Source organism: Pinus tabuliformis, chromosome X (genome assembly GCF_031772625.1).
Source record: "Pinus tabuliformis cultivar Carrire ecotype Pingquan chromosome X, CPIR1, whole genome shotgun sequence".
Taxonomy (NCBI): domain Eukaryota; kingdom Viridiplantae; phylum Streptophyta; class Pinopsida; order Pinales; family Pinaceae; genus Pinus; species Pinus tabuliformis.
Window position 1 is genome coordinate 649,557,653 of NC_142308.1, and position 21,429 is coordinate 649,579,081.

Below are 21,429 nucleotides of genomic sequence, written 5' to 3' on the forward strand. Positions count from 1 at the left end.
TTGGTAACCCATCTATTCAGCATCATATCAACCAACATTGTCATATAACAAGGCCTTGACTAACAACTCTATCTCTCAACAAGATTAGAGCACAATGTTGGCGAGACCAATGATTTATAGACACCATCATCATTGTCTCTCAAGGTACATACTCCACTCGAGTGTTCACCGAGTATGACCACCTTTGGACATTCTTGTCTTGGATAGCTAGTCCTCAAAGAATATCGGTCCATGACTACTCTTATCATGGATGCCCACCTCATCCTCAAAGAGTATCGGATGTCAGATGGTTACCCAATCCTCCATTATGTCTTCCCGAGTGAAGACAAGAATGATGTGCCTATCTCTCGGTCTCAACTAGGGAGGATATATCAACCAAGCCAAGCCTGTCTCTCAAGTACATGAACTTCTTGTTAGGAAGAGATTTCATCAATATGTCAACTCCCTGCTCATCAATGGAGATACATTGTAGCTGCAACACACCATTTTGTACTAGCTCCATAATATAGTGATACTTGTTGTTTATATGTTTTTTCTTTCCATGAAATATTGGGTCCTCAGATAATCGTATACAACTAGTGCTGTCACAATGTATCATCATAGCGTCCATCAGTCCTTCGAATAGGTCGGATAGCAACTTCCTTAACCAGACTACTTCTCTACTTACTTCATAGGCTGCAACATACTCGCCTCAACACTACTCAAAGCGATTGTGTCTTGCTTTCTAATCATCCATGAGATCATAGAGGATCCCAAACTGAAACATCCTCCCATAGTGCTTCGTCCATCCTGCTCGTTGCCTCCCCAGTGGAAATTTGTATATCCAGTCAAGTGGATATCATTCCTCCTATCATATTTCATGCAATAGTGGATAGTTCCTCGCAGATATCTCAGTATATGTTTTGCTACTATCCAATGATCATGCTTTGGCTCCACTTGGAATTGACTGAGAATGTTTACTACAAAACATATGTTTGGTCGAGTGTTCACCAAGTACATCAGTGAGCCAATCAGTTTTCTATACTTGGAAGGATCCACAGGGCTCGATTTGGAACTCCTTAGTCTCTTCAAGATTGTGCTCATCGGAGTGGCCATAGGTTTGCAGTCCATTATGTCAAACCTCTTCAACATCTTGATCACATACTTTCCTTGACCCAAATAAACTTCATCAAGTCCTTGCCAGACTTCTAGTCCCAAATAGTAATGAATCAACCCTAGATCCTTCATGTCAAATTCTACTGCTAGTTGCTTCTTACATTCTTCAATTCGACCTTCTACACCTGTCAAGAGAATATCATCTACATATAAAAGAATGATTATAGGTTCTCCATCTACAACCTTGATATAAAGATTCAGATCAACAGAACTTTTTGTGAAGCCTATTCTTTGTAGGTATGCATCCATTCTAGCATACCATGCCCTTGGTGCTTGCTTGAGGCCATATAATGCTTTCTTCAATTTGCAAACATATGCCTTCCTGTCTTTAACTTCAAATCCCAAGGGTTGCTCTATATAGACTTCTTCATCTATTGTGCCATTCAGAAACACAGTCTTAACATCCATTTGGTGGATGTTCCATCCCATCGATGCTGCCAGAGAGACCAATGAACGAATCGTTGTATATCTTGTTGTTGGAGCAAATGTCTCTTTGTAGTTGATGCCTTCTTGTTGAGAGAAGCCCCTAGCCACAAATCTTGCCTTATACTTATCTATACTTCCATCTGCCGCATGTTTGATCTTATAGATCCACTTGGAAGTTACCACAAATTTGTCTTCGGGCCTAGGTACGATCTCCCAAACTCCATTCTTCATTATAGATTGATACTCTTCATTCATGGCATCCTTCCATTCCTGATGATTGACAGCCTCTTCAAAAGTGGATGGTTATGCTTCTATTAGTTTTGTCATGTATGCAGCATACCTAAAATATCTCTTGGGTTTCTTGCTTTCTCTAAATGAGCCTTTTGCTGCCCCATGACCTTTTGCATCAAGTAGTGTAGATTTCAACCAATTTGGTCTCTTTCTTGATTCAAGGAGGACCATAGGTTGAATGGGTTCACTGGGACCCTCATCTTCATGATGAGATTCTTCTTCTTCCCTATTAACTTCTTCTTCAAATACTGGAAGTTCTTCGTCATCAAAGTCCATGGGAAGTTCCTTAGATTTCTTGAATGCGATACTCTCGTCAAATATGACATCTCGACTTACTTCTATATGGTGTCCTTCCTTTATGTAGATTCTATAAGCCTTAGAGGAGTTGTTCTAGCCAACAAATGTTCCTCTCATGCCTGATGGATCCAGCTTATTTCTTTTGTCCTTTGGTATATGAATATATACGAGACACCCAAAGATTCGGAGATCATCTACAGAAGGTTTCTTCCCAGTGAATACTTCTTCGGGAGTCCTATTGTCCAGCGATCTGTAGGGACTTTGATTTTGAATATATACAGTTGTCTTCATGGCTTCACCCCACAGAAATTTTGGTAGATCTTAATCATGTAATATCGCCTTTACACTTTCTTCAATGGATTGGTTCTTTCATTCTGCAACTCCATTCTATTCAGGATTATATGGGACCATAAACTTTCTCTTAATCCCAAACTCCTTACAAAATTCTATAATCTCCTTGGATGTATACTCTCCTCCATTATCGGATCTTAGTATCTTGATTCTTCTTTCTATAAGGTTCTCCACTTCAGCTTTGGATTCTTGAAATTTTGTAACTACTTCGTCCTTGGTTTTCATTAAGTAAACTCAAGTCTTTCTTGAATGATTATCTATAAATGTTACATAATATAGATGACCTCCAAGTGATTTAGGAGTCATAGCGCCACATACATCGAAGTGAATGAGATCCAAGAATTATTTTGACTGTGAAGCACTGCGTCCAAATGGTCTCTTGGTATTCTTACCCAATGCACATCCCTTACATATTCCTCCATGATCTTCTTTCAATTCAGGTATTCCATCTACTATGGCACTTAGGGTTGGAAGGATTTTGAAATGTACATGCCCAAATCTTCTATGCCAGAGTTCAAATGGGCTAATTGCAATGTGAACCAAAGCTTGTGCTAGAGGAGATATCAACCTGTAAAGTCTTCCCTCTCGAATGTGAATTACTCTAGCATTCTCAATGCTTGAATTTTTAACCCATACTACAACTTTTCCATCAATGAAAGCTACTCTATCACCCTTATCTTCTAGACTTGAAATGGAAAGAAAGTTCTTATGCAAACCTGGAACAAAAAGGATGTTGTTGAGGTGAATGTTGCTTCCATTCTCCAGCTCTATACAGGTTGATCCAATACCTCTCACGGGATAGCTTTTGTTACCTCCAAGTTCCACTGAATAAGAAGATTTTCCCTTTGATCAAGTCTTCAATTGTTTGTGATGACCTGTCATGTGCCTAGATGCACCACTATCAATTACCCAAATGCTCTCATCTTGGAATGTGTCGGTGAGTGTCGAGAATAGAGCGTCACCCTTTTCCTTGATTACTTCCTTCTTTGTAGAGAATAAGAAGCTCCATGCTTCCTTGATGCCTTTCTTGAGATAGCTTGCTCCCTTTGAACACTTCTTGATGAACTTCCTCAATGTAGCAGAGATCTTCATGATGCCCTTAGCCAACCTTAGCTCTAATACCATTTTGAGAATTTAATAGGGCAATGATTATGATTAATTCTCTTTAATTCTCTTTACTTTATAACTACTTGTGATGTTCTTTTACTTATTAGCTTTGATACTTGTTATTATACATGTGAATCATCAAACAACTACCAAAACAAGAAGAACAAGAACACAGATTATAGGCTGCAAGCCAAGGCCAAATCCTCTCCACTTGAAAGGAAAACCTGCAAATCTCTTCTCTTCCTTATAGATTCTTCAATTTACGAATTCCAATACCTTAACACTGACTTCAGAACCCTCCAAGACCAAGACCTACCTCTCTGGTTGATGTGCTAACACTGATCTTGTCAAACCCGGTCAAATCTCTCCCAGTAGCAGTTCTTCGACCTCCAACTGAAAAAATTTTGGCCTCCACTGCAAATCTGAAATTGCAGCCCCCTAGTAGTTGCTACTGCCAAATGTGTGTGCATCGATCTGTCTTTTGAGCCCTCCTTCGACCTTTGCTTGACTTTCCCTCACTTCAGGAGCATGAGGATTACCCTTAGTGACCTTCGATTGACCTACTTGTCTCCTTTTCTCCAAGATTAAATTTGAAGATAGAAACCCTAGGTCTTTCTATAGAAACCCTAGTTCTCCTTAGCACGTGTGAGAGAAAATAGCTCAAACAAAAGATCCTCTTCTTCCTTCACTGCTTTCTCCTTCCTCTTCCTTCGCTAGAATGAGTGGTGAGTGAATGTGCTTCAGGTAGAATGAGTCCTCTTCTATTTATAGGCTTCTTTAGGGGTGGATGTGGCTCTTCCTTTAGGCCAACTTGCCAGCTGCCAAGCAACTTGGTCTTGGAGAGTATCTGAACACCTTTTAAGACAAAAATAGTTTTCTTTACAAGTTACAATGTGCTCGATGGGGTCTTCAATTTATGACAATGACTCTTTTGACTTCTTGACCTGGGACAAACCCTAGAAGCACTCAATGGGTGCTTGACCTATAAAATAAAAAACCTTGAGCATGAAACCCATGCTCCAAAATAATAATAATAATTGTTCTTTCATTTTATAATTTACAAGAATAAAAAATAAATTTCATACTTATGAAGACCAAACCTAGTTACACATTTTTTCAACAAAGGGATAGTGTATTTTTGAAGAAAAGCCCACATGTGCACAAAAGGAAAGGTCGACCCTAACAGGAAAATGGACACCCTTGGAACCCTATAAATAGAAGTGATCTCAAGCTCATTTCAACATCACAAAGCATCTTCTTCTTCTCTTTTACATTGATTCGTCCATACACGCCTAACGCTGGGTCGCGGAGATTGACTCGTACAGGTCCGAAATTGCAAGGTCCGAAGCTCGCAGGTGTGTTTAGGGTTTTGGATTCCAACTATAGGCTTGACACAAGCAAATTTCGATTACAACCGCAGACATGCCGCAGACATGCAAGCTCATTCGTGCAATTCAAAGCTCTCAACCGCACACATAACTCTTCCTCCATGCGGTTGGGATCTAGGGTTACAATTTGACATTTGACCGCAATTGGGATCTAGCTTTCTTTGCAAAAAGAAATCGCAAGGATGTTCCAAACGCAATTTTTTTCCAAAAAACAAGAGTTTTTAAGTGGGGCGACATAATATTCAAGCCTATATCCCTAGTATTGATATGCAATTCATGGTAATGTTAAATTCTTAAAGTAAAAGTGACATTCTCCTTTACTTAAATTCATTTTCGTCATTTTACTTAAATTTTTAACATTACCATGAAATAACTCGGGATGTTTGAGAGTGGTTCTAACCTCATTGGATTTCCTATGGAGAAAGTAGAATTTTAGATTTCACTCAAAATCCAACAAACTTATTAGTTTTTCAGGATTTCAGGATTTACAGGATTGCAATGTTTCTATTGGATTTTGTCATGTGCTAGGGTATGGAACTCATATTTAAAGAACAGCACCAAGCCCTCTATGTACCTTGATGTTAGTGACATTGGTTGTCGAACTCCTCTATCATGACCCTACTAAAAATGTACCCATCACTCAAACAAAATCTTGGCTTGACATGCTATGTTTTTTCTATCTTATGTTAATGCTTAGAGGGTGATATTAATGACAAATATCCTAAGATAGGCAATGATTTTGATGATATGTAGGTATTTGTTGTAGCATGATTTCTTTGGATGCTAGAGGCCATCTAGAGCCTATTTGTTGATGTATTTTTGGTTCAAAGATGGATTGCACTCGATGCTATTTTGGTTATGTGCACCCTTACATGCTATATAAATGAGAACTTGTAATTTGTGGACCTGTGGTTGATGAAGATTATAAATACTAGATGAATGATGTTATATGGTTTAATCCATGTTTTTAGGCTTTTTTATCACTAATTCATCATTCTACATGCTTTTGTTGACATATATGCATCAAAATATATATTATATAAAAATTTGCTCCCAATTCGCTCCTGACCCGAGAGCTTTTGAAAATGTCGCTCCCTACTCTTGCTTCCGCTCTCGCTTCCCTCCTCCGCTCCCGCTCTCAAGCAACCTTGTCATATCTCAAATATAGTGCCCGATCTCAATATGCTTGGAATTGTCATGAAATACAGGATTCTCTGCCAATCAGAAACCACTCTTGTTGTCGCAATATAGCACTGTAGTATCAAGGACCTACTCAAATAGCTCTCCAGGGAGATTTCTCAACCAAATTGCCTCACAGCTAGCCATGCTAACATCAATGTACTCTACCTCGGTCATGCTTACAGCTACAAACTTTTGCTTCCTACTCATCCAAGATATCATAACAGACCCCAAGCTAAAGCAACATCCTGATGTGCTCTTCTTGTCAATAATGTTTCTAGCCCAATCAACATCAATGTATCCATGCAATCTCACATCTCTGCTAGTGTATCTCAGACCAAGGTTAATCGTCCCATTCAAGAATCTCCCAATGTGTTTGCCAACAACCCAATGTGCATGAAGGGGCTCAATCATGAATTGACTTAAGGTGTTTATTGCAAACATATGTTTGGTCGAGTGTTTACCAAGAACATCAATGCCCCAATTAGTTGTTGATACTCAGAAGGGTCTGCCAAGTCAGGTCCAACAACGCCTCTACATAACTTCTTGAAGTTCATCTCCATCGGGGTGGCCAAGGATTTGCATTCTATCATTCTAAATCTTTCCAATAGCTTCACGACATATTTTCCTTGAGAAAGGAAAATCTCTCCAGGTCTCTGCCAAACCTCTAATCCCAGGAAGTAATGCATCATACCAAGATCCTTCATCTCGAACTCAGAGGCCAACTCCCTTTTATGCTCAAGCATCAAGGGTTCACTACCTGTCAAGAATAAATCATCAACATATAAAACCAAAATCAAAGGCATACCTTAGACCACTTTGAAGTAGAGGTTGGGGTCAGCACCGCTTCACGTGAATCTAAGCTTCACCAAGTAACTATCAATGTGTGCATACCAGGCTTTGGGGGCTTGCTTCAAGCCATATAATGCCTTCTTCAAACTGCAAACATGAGTCTTCCTATCCTTCACTTCAAATCCCTGAGGTTGCTCAATATATACTTATTCTTGTAGTATGCCATGCAGAAATGTCGTCTTTACATCCATTTGGTAAAGAGTCCATCCTTGACTAGCCGCAAGGGAAACGATCAATATAATGCTAATGTAGCAGGCAACAAGAGAAAATATATCATGATATTCTTCTTCATCTTTCTCGGAGAGACCTCAAGCCACGGACCTTTCTTTATACTTCACAATGCTTCCATCAACTCCATGCTTGATCTTGTAAAGTCATTTTGAAGTCACAACAGATTTTCCTTCAGGTCTCAGAACGGCTTCCTATACATCATTCTTCATACTCGATTCATATTCTTCGGCCATGGCATCCTTCCAAACCTGTGCTTTTACAACTTCTTCAAAGGTGGGAGGCTCAGCCTAGATGATAATGCTCATAGCTACAATGTATCCCTGGTATTGGCATGGCTCCTTGCTTTCTCTAAACGTATCTCTAGCAGCGGCATGTCTCTCAGCATCCTGTAATGTATCACGAAGCCACAATGGTTTCTTCCTGGCAGGGGGGTCACATGGAGGGGTATCCAAAGGGTCCATAGGCTCCATGGGATCATCAATAATGTCCTTCTTAGATCCTGGAATAGAAGGACCTTCTAGTAGGTCCATATCATCATCTTTCTTCTTAGCAAGAGGAGGCAAAGGAAGGTCCCTTGCCTTTCCAAGGGAAGCATCTTCATCGAAACTTACATCCCTGCTAAACTCGATCTTCCTTTGGCTAGATATGTATATTCTAAATGCTTTAAAATTTTCACAGTATCCAACAAACGTACCTTTCTTTCCGACAACTTCTAGCATAGTCTTGTCCTTCTACACATTGAAATATACGGGGCACCCAAATATCCCGAGATGTCCAATGTCGAACTTCACACCTGTGAATACTTCTTCAAGAGTCTTATTATCCAAGGTTTGATGAGGAATCATGTTTCGAACATACATTGTTGTATTTGTTGCTTCTCCCTAAACAAACTTCAATAGCTTTTGATCATGCATCATGGCTCGGGAAACTTCCACAATGGACCTGTTCTTTCTTTCAGCCACTCCATTATCCTCGGGATTTTAAGGTACAGTAGTTTCCTTCTTGATTCCATATTTCTTACGAAAGTCAATGAACTCATTTGACGTATATTCTCCACCATTGTCAGACCTAAAGACCTTGATTTTCTTCCCTGTTTGATTTTCTATCAATGCCTTGAAGTCCTTGAACATATCAAAAGCCTCATATTTATGCTTCAAGTAGTATATCCATGTCTTCCTAGAGAAATCATCAATAGAGGTTATGTAGTAGAAACGGCCACCAAAGAGTGCACAGGCATGGGTCCACAGAGGTCAGAATGAATGAATTGAAGAATATCATTGATTTTGTTCTTGTTGGAAGCTTGTCTTCGTTCCACTGGCACATCCCAGACATACTCCATCATGACTTGCTTGAACATTAAGTATCCTAGAGACTAGCATCTTCAATTTTAGTTGGGCTTCATAATGTAGATATGCCAACCTTCGGTGCCATATCTCACTTTGATGATTGGTGTCAAGGACCATTGCCAGCAAAGGTTTTCCATTGACTCTAGAGAGATCTTCAACTCTACATTTTAGGGTAAAGCCATCCCTCCAAAGTCACCTGACATAGGGACACGCAGGACACGAAAATTTGAGTGTCTGACGCGGGCACGTTGAACCCCCAGAACAAGACATGTAGGACACGTTATATATTATTTTATTAAAAAAAAAAAACTAAAAAATTAAAAATTAAAAAAAAAAAAAATATATATATATATATATATATATTAAAAATTAGATATTTCTTACACAAATTCTCATTCATGATACAAATTCAAACATAGATCTAGATTCTACATTGTAGATTTAAAATTTGTAAGTTTTACAAAGTAACGTTATGCATACAAATACAATTGGGACAGATTCATCATTGATCCAAGAGGAGAAAGACAAGAAACTGCAGTTTTCTCATTAAGTCATCAAAATCAAAATGTGTTACATAGGTAGTAGCAATGCCAATGGCAAATAGAAATAGCAAATACAAAACAACTACAAGTACAAGGCAGTAGGTAGCTCATGAGTCATCAATCATCATCATCAAAAATCAGCATCATTGTAATGGTCACGACTGCTCTCCACTGTTGCATCCTCCTCCTCTGTATCCAATGTCATCTCTACATCTGCTGGTGTGGAGTATGACCCCTCATCAGTATCACCATCATCAAAAGTGACAGGCTCTAGCAAATGGCTCATTAAGATCCAAGTTGGCCAATGCCAACTCAATATTGTTGTCAAACCCATATCATTAGGAAAGACATCCCACATCTTTGTCTTTCCCTTCAACCACTCATCCCTCCACCTATAAATAAGACAAAGGTTAGTGTGCACATACACCATTGTCTCTGCCCTGGACTGCTCAAGCCTACTCTTCTTGACACCATAAAAATTCCCATATGTGCTCCAATTCCTCTCGCAACAAGAGGATGGAGTCACCTAAGAGAGGAGCCTCATGGCTAACTGTTGTAGAGGAGGGCTTGTTGCGCCATGAGTTGCCCGCCAAGAATAGGGCTTCTTAGCCCCCCTATCTCTAATCACATCATATCCTGCAAATTGACCAGTGCCAGTGGAAAACTTTGCAAAGGCATCCTCCACCTCATCAAGGGATGCTCTATCCTGAAAAATCCACCTCAATGCATCCTTCCTCCCCTATGAAATTTCACCATCAATGTGAGGAGGGAATCTGTGGTAGGTTCACCATTCAGCCACTCATGGTTGTAGTATTTTGGATTCAATGAGTGAGCCAAACAATGCAAAGGTGTGCAATTCTTGTCCCATATGCTAACAAGAATATAGGAAAATGGTGGTGAAGAAGGCCTCTGATGATGTCTCATACTTAGGGCACTCACTCTACAAAATAATGGTCCTCATGGACTCAATCATGGAATCCCATCCCTCGTACACCTCTCCTAAGATGGGTTGGTCTGTATCCGCAAATCATAGCAAAGCAATGATAGGGTCCATGATCTTAATAGTCAGATCTACCCTCTCCCACCAAGCATCATCTAACATTGTGTCCTTGATTCTTTTTGAGGCAGCTTGATTTGGCTTTATCCAAAAAGACCAAAACTCTGAAATAACCATGGCCCCAAGAGCGGTCTTGACCTCCCTCACCCTCTTCAACATGATGAATGAAGAGGAGAACCGTGTATCTGCAATCTTCAACAATGATAGATGGGTGTATTCCTTGTAGATTGTGAGGGAATTTGTATGATTTTGTACAAAGTTGCGGATATGTCGTGCATCCTCAATAACACTTCCAATCCAAGGCACATCAAAAGCAATAGATATAAGTGCTAAATTCAAGGAATGGACAATGCAAGGTGTCCAAAATACCTTTGGATATTGAGCTTCCACAATCATGTCAACAGCCTTGCAAACAGGTGCATTATTTGTAATGATTTGTACATAAGAATCAACACCTACATGTTCAATAACTTTAATGAACAACTCACCAATATATTGTGCATCCTTGTATTATCCAAGTGCATCCACTGATTTCAAGAAAACCGATCCATTCAAGGAAGACACCATGAAGTTGATGAGTGGGTAGCATGCTGGATCTGTCCATCCATCAAAAACAATACTAACCCAAATGTTGGTCATGCTGCTTTAATAGAATCAAGTATTTTGTCCAACTCTTCCTTTGCCTTAGCCAATAATGTGGTTCTAAGCTTCTCTGACCCAGAAAGCACATACCCTAATGGAGCCCCTTGAGTTAGAGCTCGGCACATCTCAAGAAATAAAGGTGAGCATGCAACATTAAAAGATATGAAGTTCCGATAAAAAGAAATGCAATGGTGAGATCAAACTCTTCCCGTTTCTCTTTCTGAAAAATCTTGTCCAATGGACCAAGTGCTACTAACTTTCTTTTTGCTGCTTGACCCACACCCCCACCAAAACTCTCAAATGGAAATTTGTTGTTGCTTTTCCTTAAGAATCGAAGAAGATTATCATTCTTGTTTTTTTAGATTATGCAGCCACCCTTGCCACACTAATGTTGGCCTCTTTTTCCATTTCTTTTCCCTTAGCTGAAGACACCTGGGTACATGCTCCAATTCCACAGCCTGGTAAAGCCAACAAATGACCTTTCACAAGGTAATAAGTGCTTTTGAAATGATTGTTGCAATAGTTGCATTTCCAAGCAACATTATCTCCTCCCTTCAACTCGCTGCCTAGCCCTTGATCTCTTGTGACATACTTCCACAAGGGATATTTGTTTTCTTGAGCATGTTGACTTTCTAAATTCATTTTGCCCTCAACATTTGAAGTTGTTGTTGCAGCCCCACTTCCAGCAGAGGGAACACTTGGAGACCGTGATGAAATTAGAACAAGAGGGGCATCACCAATGGGGACATTCTTCCCCTTCCTTTGCCCCTTCGTTGTTGCCCTTGATTGAGCCATGAATGCTATAAAAAAATAACGAAAAATTGCACAAACTCGTAAAAAAAATGCACATGCAAACTGTTGTAACAAAAATGCAAAAAAAATAGAAGCAAAATGCACTTACCTGTTGCTTGAATCACCTCCAAAATGATCCCAAACCCTTTGCTACAAGCTCCCACACACTCACAGCAGAAGACACACTCAAGAATGAGTGCCAAATGAGCCCAAATTGGGCTTTATGGGTCGCGCGGGACATTTTTTTAGGGGACACGTGTCCCGAAACTGGGACACGTAGGACATGCTGTCGAGATTCGCATGTCCCTCGAATCCCACCCTCCAGGACACGTCAGACACGCTAAAGGGACACATGTCCCACCGAATCAGACACACGCCAGGGGTTTTGGACGAATCTGGTTTCTTAGCATCCCTCATATGGGATTCCATAGGCCAGTTGAGGACTTTTCCTCTTATGAGGGCTACTCTCGTCCCTTTGTCTTTCAAGGAAAAAATAGATACCAAGTTCTTCTTTAATCCCAAAACATACATTACTTCATGAAGAAGAACGGATTCCCCAGAGTCCAAATCAAATTTGACAGAACTGAAGCCCTTCACTGGACATGTCGAGTTGTCCCCAAGAATAATCTTTAGACTTGTCTCCCTCTCAACCAAATTTTAGAGGGCTTATGCCTAGACAAGTGTCTAGAAGGCCCACTATCTACCAACCAACTGTCATGCGAATCCGAAGGAGAAGAACTAGAAAGAGTAGAAATAAGAATTTATTCAAATTGACTAGCAACTGCATTATTTTCATACCTGGAGTTCCTTGACCTCTTTTGAGGACGATGGCCTTCTTCACGATCATCCGGAGCATCTCTTCTTCTTCTATCATCTCTTCCTCTTAGATCATCTCTTCTTCTTCTATCATCTCTTCCTCTTAGATCATCTCTTCTTCTTCTATCATTGAACCTTGTTGAAGCCACGATTGTTGTTGTAATTTGACCTTGGAGCATCCCTCTTTTCCCAACAATCTTGAGCATAGTGGCCAAACTTGTGACAATTATAACATTCAATCCTTGACATATCCCTATCTCTTCTTGATCTTCTATTAGAGTCTCTGGATGCTGGAGCAGGCTTTCTTGAATCAGATGGACCTCCTCTACCTTTCCTTTTCTTGTCTCGGGCAACAAAAGAAAATGGCTCTCCTTCTTCATGTTGTTGAATCCTGCCTCTGGAGATCATCCTAGTTTTTTCTTGAGTGCATTTTCCAACCAACTCATCAAATGTTGGAAATTGATTATTGTTGCTAATGGTAGTGATGAAGGTTTCCCAAATAGGAGGAAGACCTTGTAGAGTGACCATCACCAACTCTCTATCAGATATAGGCTCACCAACAGTTTGCAATTGATCCCTTAGTTGGGATACCCTCATGACATAGGAATGCACAGATTCCCCCTTATTCATCTTCAGTTGCTTGAGTTTGTTCTTCAAGGAGAGGATATGATTCAAGTTATTGACTTGATACATCCCAACTAGCTTATCATAAATGTCCTTAGACTTCTTCAAGCTACCAACATAAACAAGTAAATGATCTTGCAAACCATCAATGAGAATTTTCTTAGCTTTGATCTCACCTTTCTTGTACTTGGACTTGGTGCTAGCAGGAGCATCCTTTGGAGGCTCAGGACCATTTCCTTCCACATATTCCAGGACATCATTTCCATCCAATATCACTTCCAACCTGATCTTCCAAGTTGCAAAATTTGAGTCACCCATCTTCTTAGAATCCTTGAAAAAAGAGGTACTCCTCTTGATCAAATTAGATGGGCTCCTTCAAATTCTTCCAAAGATGATTGCTTTAGTCTCTTGTCTCTTTTGGGCTTGTCTTCACCTTGGCCTTCATACCATGTTAATTTACCACTGATCTATGCTAATACAATCACTTTATCCAAATTCTTAACTTCAACTAGCTATCAATTCAACCTTCTAGTAATAAATAGAAATTGTAGATAGAACAATAAATGCAATGTACAATAAGAGGCAATCAGAATTGGTCAAAGACACAAGGATTAGTCAAAGACCAGGGAAAAACCCCACAAGGGAGAAAACCCTTTCAAATTCTTCTTCTTATTAGATTGTCATAGAATGTTTAGCAAAGAGTATAATCCAATTCATCAATGAGTCAAAGTCAATCCTTTGACTATCCAAAAAATTCGACCAACCAATATCAAATGATGAGCCAATAGGTAAATTTGTCCTAAGTCAAATCTGGTCAAAGTCAAAGTCTGCAATTATGTCAAAGTTAACAGCAATGAAATGTGCCCTAACAAGTCCACCAATCAACAGTGAAAGTCCTCCAATCAGCACCTTCAAAGCAGCATTAAATGCGACCCACAAAGATCAGTCAAACCCCACCAAAGCAACCAACAAATCTCAGTCAAAAGAGAGAAAACTTTAGTCAAAGCTCCAGTGGGTCTGCGGTTAACGCAGGTCAAAATCCTGCGGTCAATGCAAGTCAAACTGCCCAGATTTCCTCAATCTTTGTGCCAATAAATGCAGCCCTCCAAAACAAATCCAGAACAAATCAAACCAAGTCAAAAGGAGTCAAGTCCATGCTAGTCAACATTGGTCAAAGTCTCCCAAACAAAAGTACATCTCAGTCAACAGAAAAAGACAACTTCCTCCTTCACACGTGTGAAGAGAACCTCGACCAATTCATTAGTTTCTTAGTAATGACCTAAGTGAGAGATCATAAAGCTAGATGTAGAAGTCTCATCATAAGGAAAGATACATAGCATCAAACTCATCCCATAAGCCAATGGCACATCATTTGGGCACATCACATTTGAGATGCTTGATGTGATGTGCTACTAGAAAATCAACAAAATGAAGCACAAGAAATTAGACCAGGAAATTGGGTTCATTTGAGATGCTTGATGTGATGTGCTACTAGAAAATCAACAAAATGAAGAAAAGAAAATAATAAATATACTTTTGCAGGCAGTATAAGTGTTCTAGCCCTTGCCACTCTAGTTTCTTTATGTAAATTGCTATCAATTGTTCAAATTTTTAATTAATGTGTGTCAAAAATGTTTTATGGGTTTAAGTTACTTCGAATCCATTTTTCGTAGACTATTTAGCTATGTTACCGGATCCAGCGGCAGGGATTCCAAGATCCACGGATCATCGGATGTGATCTGGATCCAGATCCGGATATGGAGAAATACGGCTGAAATACGGCATGTGGCGGTTCTATTTTCTCAGGGAACGAATCATGCTCTGCAGAAATGCATCTCGGTTCATTTGCCAGAACCCTCAATTCTTTTTGCCAAAAGCCGGAACCCGCAAACTTACAAGTCAAAAGCCCGCAAATGTTAAAAACTTAAAGCGTGTGAGTTTAGGGTTTGCGTTTTTTACTTTAGTTAAAGGTGTGGTCCCTCTTTGTCGGCAGTGCACCGAACATTCAACAGGCAAGTTGGAACAACGGCAGGGTTCAGCGTTTGGTTTGTCATTCACTGTTTAGGGATTGACGCAGCGTTTGTCGTTTGTTGGACGAAGTCACACTCCCTGCAAGATATTTGTTCAGTTATTCAGCATTCAGCGTTGCGGGCAAGGTATTTATTCCGCCGCTCGATTATTCCTCTTATTATTTCTGCAGCCCGAAATTTTTTTATATTTATACACATTAATATACAAAGCTAACCACCCAAAAGTGTCGCCCGAAAATTTTTCTGAGTATATACACATTAAAATTTAATAAATAAAGCGTCGCCCGATATTTTTTATACACTATGACTATATAGTATATACAAAGCCCGAAACTTGAAAGTGATATTTTTTATTAAAAGCCCGAAACTGATAAATTATAATTCATATTACATAGAGTGATAAGTGATATTTTTTTATTAAAAGCCTGACACTGATAAATTATAATTCATATTACATACAGTGATAATTTTTTAATAAAAGCCTGAAAGTGATAAATTATAATTCATATTGCATACATTATAATATTATATACAAAGCCAATCTGATATATTTTTAATTTTTTTATATACATATTGATATATCATTATACAAAAGAGAACGTGGCATGCTTGATTGATCATTAGAATTTAGAAGCTAAATACTAAAATGGTAAAAGTTTTTTAAATGTTTTGAAAGTATTTTTGATGTTTTATAAATTTGAACTTTAGGTTCAAAGAATATCAATAAAGTATGTATATTTTTATTTTAATAGAATTTATTAGTATGTATGTATGTAGAATTTATTAAAGAATGTATGTAGTATTAAAAATTTAAATGTAGTAAATGTTTTAAAAGTATTTTAAATGTTTTATAAGTTTAAACTTTAGGTTCAAAGAATATCAATAAAGTATGTATATTTTTATTTTAATAGATTTTATTAGTATGTATGTATTAGTGTAATATATTTGCTTTGTACTTTAATTTTTATTATTTAATTGTGTATTGATAATTATTAATATATTATAATTTGAACTTTATATGCAGTACTGAGTAAGGTAACTTATAGACCATTATCATTATGGAACCTGAACCATCACAGCATGAGCAGAGTGAAGGGGAAATCATCAAAATAGACCCAAAATCTCCTCTATGGCAGTATGTGGAGATTATTGAAAAAAATCCCGGAGGTGGTTCATTTAAATGGAAGTGCAATGAATGCCAAGATATCAGAAATGGCTCATATACTAGAGTGAAGGCCCATCTCACTGGTCAAACTAACACAAGGATACAAATATGCACCATGCCAAAAGATGCAAATGGCAAACCTGGCAAAGGTTTGAGTCATGGAAAAATGAAATTCTATGTATCTTTGCAAGAAGCTGCTGATAGGAACACTGCTAAGGGAAAACACCCTATGCAAAGCTCTACAACTAGGCCTCCATTGCCATCTAGGCCTACTACCACAACTAATAAAAGGCCCACTCTAGGCCCGTTTGAAGTAGCTTTCAATAATCAAGGAAGAGACATAGCTGATAAACATGTAGCTCGTTGCATCTATGTAAATAGGCTAGCATTCAATTTGGTGCATTCCCCTTATTGGCAACAAATGATTAAGGCAGTTAATGAAGCGCCAAAAGGGTACAAAAGCCCTGGATATGAAAAGTTCCGCACTACTTTGTTGGCATCAGAGAGACAATCCATGGATAGACAACTACAGGCAATCCGGGATACATGGGCAGAAACAGAGGTGTCCATCATTTCTGATGGATGGAGAGACCAAAGAAACCGTCCATTAATTAATGTCATCGCAGTATGCCCCCAAGGGGAAATGTTTTTGAAGGTTGTTGATTGCAGTGGAATAGAGAAAGATGCATCTTTCATATTCACAATTCTTATTGATGCAATAAAAAGTGTGGGGCCACATAATGTTGTCCAAGTCATTACGGACAACGCACAGGTCTATAAAGTTGTCGGTTTGATTGTGGAGGGTCGATATTATCACATCTTTTGGACTCCATGTGCAGTACATTCATTGAACCTTATGCTTGCCAAAATTGGTGAGATTGAATGGATTAATGAAATATATGTAGCACCAAAAGAAATCCAAATGTTCATAACAAATCATTCAATGTCCCAAGCAATTTATCAGGGTTTCGCAAAGTTGGAGCTACTGAAGGTACTTTTTTTAAATCAATATTATTTGTATTGGAAATTCTTATTTTTAGTTACAAATTTTAAAATTTATATATGGTTTCTCATTTGAGATTTGACTTTTTGAAACTTGTAGGTTGTTGAAACTCATTTTGCCTCCCACACTCTTGTCATAAAGAGACTTGTGAAGGTGAGACAAGCACTACAAGCAATGGTCATTGACCCTCTTTCGGAATCATGGAGGACTTCCACTTCTGATAGAGGTCAAAATCATGTCCATCAATCTTGATGATGCATGGTGGAACAAGGTCCAATACCTTCTACAGTTCACTGAACCAATCTTGACCTTAATCAGGGCATTTGATACAAATACACCTTGTTTGGGGAAGTTTATGAAAACATTGATAGTATGTTGGAGAGGATAAGGGAAATTATCAGGGCAAGTGAAAATGACCCTTATGAAACATTCTATTATTTAGTGAACAACATAGTTACAGAAAGGTGGAACAAAATGACCACACCATTACACCTTTTGGCATATGCATTGCACCCTAAATACTATCATTCTAAAAAAATTTCTTTACCTAGTAGAACAGCACCAAACAAAGATTCTTAAGTGGTACAAGGATACAAGATAGCTTTGAGGAAAATTTATAGAGATATGGGAGTTGCAATGGAAGTCCGCCAAGAATTTGGAGAGTTTGTACAGTCTACTGGTAGCTTTTCAGATCCAATAGCTATGGATGATCGAGGGCATCTTGATCCTATCACTTGGTGGGGCTTCAATGGTGGGGATAGCATTCATCTCTCTCCTCTAGCCACTAGGTTGTTATCACAGGTTGCTAGTTCCTCATCAGCTAAAAGGAATTGGAGTACATATGGCTTCATCCATTCAGTGAAGCGAAACAAGCTGGGAGCGGCAAAGGCTGAGGATCTTGTTTATGTTCATTCCAACCTTTGTCTTCTATCGCATGTTGAACCAGAGTATAAAAAAGGTCCGAGCAGAATGTGGGATGTGGAGCCCAAGATCTCTAACTTGAACCTAACACTGAATGCCATGACTCACCTCAACCTACTTGAGGATATTGTTCCACCACCAGTCCAGCCTACTGATGCAACTTCCTACATTCCAGGACCCCCATCATCTATTCATGATGTAGAGTTGCAATATGCAGAAGATATAGATCCATTTGAGGATATGTAAATGTATTTACTATTATCATTTATGATATTATGATCCTTTTTGTTACTTTGTATGGAGGAGGATGCATCATTTCAGTGTTTCAATCTTCATATTTATCATTCAATGTTCTAAAAGTGTTTGATGGTTTCATGGAGTACTTGATTTTTTTGCTCTAAAGTGTTTTTTAAAATTTAAAAAAAATTATTATATTTATTTTTTTGTACGTGATGTATCATTGCCATATTTGGATCTTGGTTCGACTAATAAGGCCGCCATCGGCTCGACTGTTAAGGATGCGTAAGCAGGCTCGACTGTTAAGGAGAGGACCTTTAGGGTGCGTAAGCACGCTCGACTAATAAGGACCTTTAGGTGCTCGACCAAGAGGGAGAGGATGTTTCAAAAAACTAGTGGATCTAGATCCAGATCCGTATCCGTATCTGAATCCTGATAACATAGCTATTTAGTTCCCAATATATATGTAAATGTCTGTATTAATTTTATTTCTGACTGACTTAGTCTCTTCTATGCTATGCTAATATATGATATGACTAATATATGATATTGAGGTCAAAGATTGGCATTTTGACTAGAATATTCTGATGTACATTTTGATGAATTCAACTCTCTCTCATAAGGAAAGATTACCGTGATTTCCCCCTTGTGGGGTTTTGTTCCAAAAAATTTTGGTGTCTCTTGTTCCATTGCTTTATTGTGATCTCTATTTCTCTATTGAAGTTTATGGTTGAAATTTTCAAGTATAACTGCCTAATGATTGGAATGCTCTAAATAAGTCAAACTGTATCATTTGAAGTAATTATCAGTTTGAAAATTGCTCATCTTGTTTGCTACTAGAAAATCAACAAAATCAAGGAAAGAAAATAATAAATATACTTTTGCAGAGAGCACAAGTGTTCTAGCCCCTGCCACTCTAGTTTCTCTATGTGGATTGCTGTCAATTGTTCAAATTTTTAATTAATGTGTGTCAAAAATGTTTTATGGGTTTAAGTTACTTCAAATCCATTTTTCGTAGACTATTTAATTCCCAATATATGATGTAAATGTCTGTATTAATTTTATTTCTGACTGACATGTTCTCTTCTAAGCTTCTTACTATGCTAGTATATGATATGAGCATGTTATATGGCTATCATCTCATGTCACCAAACCCCAGAACGAAGTATTCAATAAAGCAATGAATATGTTTTCTAGTTTTTAAAGTTCATAAATGTAAGCCTATGTGCAGGTCTCCTCTCCTTTCAAAGTCTTGCCTTAGCTTCAAATGTCCTGTAGGCCTAGCCAACAAGTAGGTCCACAAACAATTTTGAATAGACTTAGCAACTCAATTCAGCCTTCTAGTCACAAAAATGGATGATGGAGGAATACCTATCAATAACTTTGACTACTATATTCCTGTTAATTGAAAATAAACAAGAATACTTTTAACAACTACTATTACAAATACGAAAAAACATTATCAATTCAGAACCACTAAACCTATTTACTCTGCAGTAATTACACACCTGTTAACGTCAGGCATGCATACTCTCTACGGGTATATCTAGCAAGGGCCTGCAAGAAACATTGATTGTGTAAACAAGATATGACAAGTTAAAAGAAAAAGAAACAAAGAGTTAAAAACTTAAAAGCAAACAAGTATGCTATTTGTTTGAACATTCTTAAATGAGAATCTTTGATGACACGAGAAATAACATGATTTCTCTAAGTTTAATGAAATAAAAGAAATATTCCCACATAATGGGAAGTACAATTATAAATACAAAATCATGGGGAGGAAATATTATATTCTGATCCACAAATTCCCATAGAATGAGTCAATACCACGGTAATAGATAAAGGCAAGGTGCCTAAAGTATCTACTAAATAATTTTTTAATAATAACTCTCACCAGTTACCGATTGTCCTAGTGTTAAAAAAAAATAATAATAAATATTTTGGGCTTCACCCAAACAAACAAACCTGATTTTTAGGATTGCATTGCCATGTCACTTTTTATATTACCGCATCTGTGGGCCATCAAGGTCACATAGACTTTCATGGAGTCTTAGATGCAGTTATTTTAATCAGAGCATGTCCACCAGGACATGGATGTGGAATGAGAAGTCCTCCAACTTCCCATTAGACCACAAATCGATGGACAGAGCATCTGCTACATAGCATTCCTATGCTATAAATATAAGGGAGTTCCAACTTTTCTTCTTTATCCTAAGTTTCTAGGATATGGATATGAATAATGATACAAGGACAAACACAAAAATGTCAAGTAATCTAAAGAAATTGGATACAAGATGGTCTGATTGGCCATTTATCAATATACATGTAATGTGTGTGTGTGTGTCTGATATAAGAATATTTTAATGTGTCATACTAATTCTAAATCAGATTTCATGTAGAAGTAGAGTTGGCTGTCCAAATAATCCTACATAGCTTACAAAAATGGATTTTCCTGCGTAGGCCTTTATCCAACTTTTTGTTGTTCTAAACATTATTGCTTGTAATGTTCTAATTTGATTGTCGAAACAATGGCCAAAGTAGATAAACAATATAGCTGGCCTAATATCTCATTATCAACACATCATATGGTTTGAGGGAAACAACCACCAACAAAAGAAAAGTAGTTTAATAGATTCCTTCAAAGTTAATGGTTGAAATAATCAGCATCAGCAAAAAACGGCCATCTGTATGCACATTGGGACTGGTCACTAGGGTTTGAATGGTAGTTTAAATTCTGAATATAATGGCAGGTATCTCCATTTGATCTGAATTTTATTGTCGTTTTCTCTCTCTTTGTTAATGGTTAAATTAAGTTGTGCAGGAAAATCTTGATTTCGAGATCATCGGGTGTTTGGGGAAGTTTTCGGCTTAACCAGCCAACTCCCAAAAAGCATTCTTTGAAGAGCCCAACGGGTTTTGATCCTGGGCTTATCATTAGAACCTCCGTTGTGGATGCATGAAGGGTTTTCTGAAGCAT

The 21,429-nt window shown here is 38.2% G+C and overlaps 1 protein-coding gene across 4 annotated transcripts in view; it reads right to left on the bottom strand.

Annotated features, from left to right (window-relative positions):
* LOC149141667 (ubiquinol-cytochrome C chaperone family protein) overlaps positions 1 to 21,429 on the bottom strand; it is a 242,663-nt gene that overhangs the window by 11,458 nt on the left and 209,776 nt on the right. For all 4 annotated transcript variants that reach the window (XM_089448706.1, XM_089448705.1, XM_089448707.1 and 1 more), the window contains one exon: positions 19,961 to 20,009. In XM_089448706.1, the coding sequence (XP_089304832.1) occupies positions 19,961 to 20,009 (49 nt within the window). The remainder of the gene's footprint in view (positions 1 to 19,960; positions 20,010 to 21,429) is intronic.